The following is a 5,118-nucleotide window of genomic DNA, read 5'->3' as shown; positions in this document are numbered from 1 at the left end:
AAAATGAACACCTGTGTGTCTGTGTCTTTTATCCTCGGACTCAAGGGAAGCCAGGTAAGGGCTGGTACCTCAGCTGATACCACAAAACTACACTCAACATGTCACTTTGGAGAAATATCACACACCCACACAGACATACAGACACACAGACACACACACACACACACACACACACCAGAAAAAGCCAGTCACTCTGACGATAGCAGAGCCATGGGAGTCAGGTGTGGAGCAGTCTCTTCTCTCTCTGACTTGTCACAGCCATCTTGTCACAGCACTGAGGAGCCTCTATCACACCCAACACTTCCTTCTCTAGCAACCAGCCTGGAATAAATGACCTCCTCAGGCTGATTGTGCTCAACCCACCAGTCCCCGGGATGGTTCCTAGGCTGTGCGGCTGGCGAGACTCAGTCTGAAATCCTGACTTTGTTGCTTGGTACCTGTGCCCACCACGGTGTCTTAATAGCCTCAATTGCCCAAGTGTGACATGGGGATCGCATGGCATCGCTGCCAAGGCTGTGAGGAGGGAATGGGATTGACAGGACCAGCGATCTACACATAGGCGAACAGCTGACTGCTAAGAAGCACGCCAAGCAATCCCAGATGCTTGCTTTCTCTCTCTCTCTCTCTCTCTCTCTCTCTCTCTCTCTCTCTCTCTCTCTCTCTCCTCTACAGGGTTTCTGTGCAGCCTTGGCTGTCCTGGAATCCACTCTGTAGACCATGCTGGTCTTGAACTCACAGAGATCTGTCTGCCTCTGCCTCTCAAGTGCTAGGATTAAAAGCATGCACCACCATTTCCTGGCTCACAGCGGCCTCTTAAGCAGTCACAGGAGTTGTGTTCATTCTCTGCACACATTTTCACCCCATTTTGCTCCTCTGCTCCTCCCCACCTCCCTGGTTCCCAGCCTCATTCTGTGGGAGGCCAGGGAGGGATGACTTATCCTAAGGAGTTCCAAGTTGTTTTTTTAGTAAAGGTGTACACCAGCATATCCAACCCTGCTCTTCTCTTCTTTCCTTTTCTTCTTTAAAAAAAAAAAAAAAAGATTTATTTATTTATTATATGTAAGTACACTGTAGCTGTCTTCAGACACTCCAGAAGAGGGCGTCAGATCTTGGTATGGATGGTTATGAGCCACCTTGTGGTTGCTGGGATTTGAACTCCAGANCTTTGGAAGAGCAGTCAGGTGCTCTTACCCACTGAGCCATCTCACCAGCCCCTTCCTTTCTTTTTTTGTGTAAGTTTTTATTGATTCCTTGTATCACATCGTGTACCTTTGCCCACTCCTCTCCTTCACCTTGTATTTGCCCTCTGCCCCTGCAACCTCCTCCCCCAAATAAAAAACACTCAAACAAACAAAAAATAAACAAAACAAAGCGTGGCGAACATCTTGCTGTGGAAGCTGTAGTGTGTCACAGTGTGTCCCCCATTACACCCCTCTCTCCACACAGCTTCACTGGCGAATGTTCATGGCAGTGAGTCATTGGTCTGGTCTGAGATCTCTGGCTTCTGTGACACCATCAGTATTAGATCCTCACCAGGACTCCTCCCGGTTCTCCTGCTGTTGCCCCGTGTCACAGAGATCCTGCAGCTTTGGGACAGCAGGACTGCTTTCATGTGTCCCAACAATTCACAGATGCTGTAGAGGTTGGGCCAACTCAAAGCCCTGGACTTGGGCATGGATGGAAGCTGAGCGTCAGCCTGCCAGCTCTTCCTTACTCATACCGCCAGGGCGAGCTCTCCAGCACTGCTCGGGCTAGGTCACCCAGCGCTGCCCTCGGCAGGAAGCAGGGTCAGCTCTTCCGTTCTTATGCCCTCCCTCGCGCAGGCTCACCCGCACTCACGCCGACAGAGCCCTCGGCTGTACTGCCCAATCAAGTCAAAGGGCCCGCTCTCCCAAGTGCCGCAGCCGGCAAGGGGCTGGGACTGCTCTGGCTATGTCACACCCTCGGGGCTGCCTCACCTGAGCCTTCATCCTCAGGACCAGCTCCACTGTGTTGCCCCCAGCTCCACTGTGTTGCCCTCAGCTCCACTGTGTTGCCCAAGCGCGGTGCAGAGCCTGCTTTCAGCCAGTGAGGGGCAGGGATAGCTCTTTCCCTTTCATGATGGGGGTGAGGGGAGAGGGGGGCGGGGAGCAGCTGTCCTGACTACTGCTAGAGGAGGGGGAAGGGCATCATCACCAGTCGCCCTCTCCACAGCAGAAGAGTGGTGGGGCCAGTTCTAGGGATCATGCACATGGGGGCTGGCTAACCTGCCCACGCTCTATCAGGGCCAACTCTACTGTGAGGTGCGGGGCTTGCTTTTCCGAGTTATTTCACGACCTCTAGCCAGCTTTCCCTGCCGCAGGTGGCTAGTGGCAAGGGAGGCCTCCCCTTTCTCTTAATAAACAGGTGTCACGTAGTCTAGGCTGGCCCTCAAACTTGCAGTGATATAGAGGATAACCCTGACCAGATTTCTACGCCTCTGTCGCTCAAGTGCTAAGATTAAAAGACAGTACCACTGTGCTGTTTGTAGTTTATGTCTGTAGGTTTCTTGACTGCATATGAATGAGCTCCTGAGGTGCCAGAGAAAGGGAGGTGCATTTCCAGAGAGCCTCCAGGAGGCCCAGCTTTGTTCTCCTGGTCTGCCGGCACCCCCACCCTCCACCCCACCACCACCACAGGCTGAGCAATGCTGCTTCCCTACCCCTTCCTGCTCCCTCATTCCCCAGATGAGCTCCATAACATTCCTTTTCTTTTCCTGTTTTCCCACCAGCTGGAAAGTAAGTTCTGGATCTGGAAGTGGTTTGTATCAAGTTTTAGGCTTCTTCCAGCGGGCCCACCCTCACACAGAAAATATGAGGTAATTAGAGTCTCCAAACTCCGCTCCCCCCCATCTCATCCTAGGATGGCAAGACAGAGTTGGAGAGAAGACACCCCAGGCCCCTTGCCTTATTCTCCCTGGATCAGCAGTGTGCGAACCTCTGACTCTCCTGCTAGGGGATGGAATCTTCACTCTGCTTCAAGAGAGATGGAGATCAGAAGTGCAAGAAGACAGCGACACTCTGAGAAGGGTCTGGAGGTCCCTGAGGGGAAGCCTTGTGAGGGTGGCCTTGGTGCCATGTCAACTAAGGCAAGACCCTCAAGTGGCTTTTCCTGTTATCATGAAGCTTTCTTCTTAAATCCGAGGACAGCTCCAGATGAGTCCTGAGGCAGTCCATAGCTCTGACACCCTGGCTCCCATTTACTCTAGTCCAGTGTCTCGTTCTGAGACCAGCCAGGCTAACTTCCAAATCACCCTCCTACAGATACGTGATTTCTTCGATGCTGGGCCTGTGCCTATCCAGGGCAGGGCCAGAGTGAGGAATAAGAAGTCCCTGCTGGCTTTCTCTGTGACTGTCCTCTAGGCTCAGTAGCTGCCAGTGGATGAGGTAAATGCCATTCTCTGGCTTTAGGGCTGGTGGCTCTGCGAGGAGAGTAGCCTGGCCCTGATGCAGCGCAGGCCCAAAGTGAACCGCCAGCACAATGCAGATCGCCAGCAGGACAAAGGCCGCGATGATGGCAGCAAGCAGTGGCAGCCCGTCACCACCTCGAGGAGGCATATCTGGGAGCTGCCTTTGAGGTTCCTGATCCAACGAACCATTCACAAGTAGAGAAGGCCGAGGGTAGTAGCCATCCTGTGGGGGAAGGAAAGATGAGAGAGAAAGTTGGTGTGGATAGGAACATACAAAGAGAACCCAAAGGAGAGGGAGGGGCCTGAGAGACAGAAAACCCCAGAGACAGTAACAGAGGGGAGAGAAAGAGAGGAGGGTTCAACACACTCAGGAGAATCAGCTGAAAGGCAAAGACACTGGGAGCTGTGAGGGTGTGAGGAAGAGTGATAAAAACAGACAGAAATGAAGATGGAGACACTAACCAAAATACAAACCATCCCCCTGGAAGATAAGGAGTTAAAAATCAGAAAGGGCAAGGGGAGGAGCTTTATTATAGTCAGAATAAAACATTTTGTTCCCAGAGTCTTTTCTCATTGCTCCCCCTTCCCAGGTCTCCAGCAAGAGTCTCAAATGGATCCTGCTTCTGTTGGAAATCTGAGTAGTCTCTGGGCTGCTGCCCCACATGCAGTGGGCAGCAAGCAGTAGCTGCTCTGAGGTGTTCTGGAAAAGGGGGTCAATTGTCTGATCTAAGAGGTTTCCTTATACTAAGTCACTGGAAAGCACAAAGGTGGTACCCTTGGAAAAGTTTAGGAAGAGGGACATGAACCCAAGAAACTTGGTATGAGGTGGTGTATATGCCCATTCTTCATCCTGTAAGTGTACCCCATTTCCCCAGATCTTGGGGCCAAGTTCTAGAGGCCTAGACAGGGAGGGCTGGCATCTGGTGTAGATTCCTGGCTATGCCCAGGATGAGTTGAGGAGATTCCGCACCAGTCTAGCTTTGCCAGTGTCTCTGGGTTTCTCTACTGAAAGCTGAGGACATAACTCATGATATTAATGTCCCTGTCCCGCTAGATGTTGAGTAGTGATGAGGGGATCTCAGTCAGTGAGGTGGCCTCCCTCCCTCCAGCCATCGTTCTGTAGGACCCTGGGAGTAGGGGTCCTCTCTAACTCGGAGCACTAGCTCAGAGAGGAATGGAGCCCCCGTAGTGAGTTAGGAAGGGATGAACAAAGAGTCTACCTGGTGCATTGTCCAGGGCTGGCGCAGAGTTCTCTCAGGACTGGATACCAGCAAAGGAAGAGAGCTCACTGCCTAGCTCAGTCCCCACCCGGAGCTGCCACGTCTGCGGGGTTCCTGGGCACACACCCTCTGCACACACCCTCACCGTTCTTTCCCGTGCTTGTAGTTCCGGGAACATCTAGGCTACCCTGGGCCAGCCGGCTACTCACCTTGATCCTCAGACACTTCCTTTCATACTCTGCTGCTGAGGAGCCCAAGTTGCCCTGCCCACTCCCTCTCCCTGCAGATTCTAGACACCTACTCCCTCCCTAGGACGTGCCCACCCTCCCGCTCCCTCCCTAGGACGTGCCCACCCTCCCGCTCCCTCCCTAGGACGTGCCCACCCTCCCGCTCCCTCCCTAGGACGTGCCCACCCTCCAGCTTCCTCCCTAGGATTTGCCCACCCTCCCACTCCCTCCCTAAGACTCGCCC

General features: G+C 53.2%; 1 protein-coding gene across 1 annotated transcript; it reads right to left on the bottom strand.

Moving 5' to 3' along the window:
* Positions 1-3,275: 3,275 nt before the first annotated feature.
* On the bottom strand, positions 3,276-4,656 carry Smim33 (small integral membrane protein 33). The gene is made up of 2 exons (XM_029546793.1): positions 4,648-4,656; positions 3,276-3,650 (listed from the first exon to the last, which is right to left on the bottom strand). The coding sequence occupies exons 1-2, from the start codon at positions 4,654-4,656 to the stop codon at positions 3,276-3,278; spliced, it is 384 nt and encodes a 127-aa protein (XP_029402653.1).
* Positions 4,657-5,118: the final 462 nt, after the last annotated feature.

Source organism: Mus pahari, chromosome 15 (assembly GCF_900095145.1).
Source record: "Mus pahari chromosome 15, PAHARI_EIJ_v1.1, whole genome shotgun sequence".
In the NCBI taxonomy this organism is placed as follows: Eukaryota; Metazoa; Chordata; class Mammalia; order Rodentia; family Muridae; genus Mus; species Mus pahari.
This window is presented reverse-complemented; position numbering and strand designations above follow the sequence as displayed.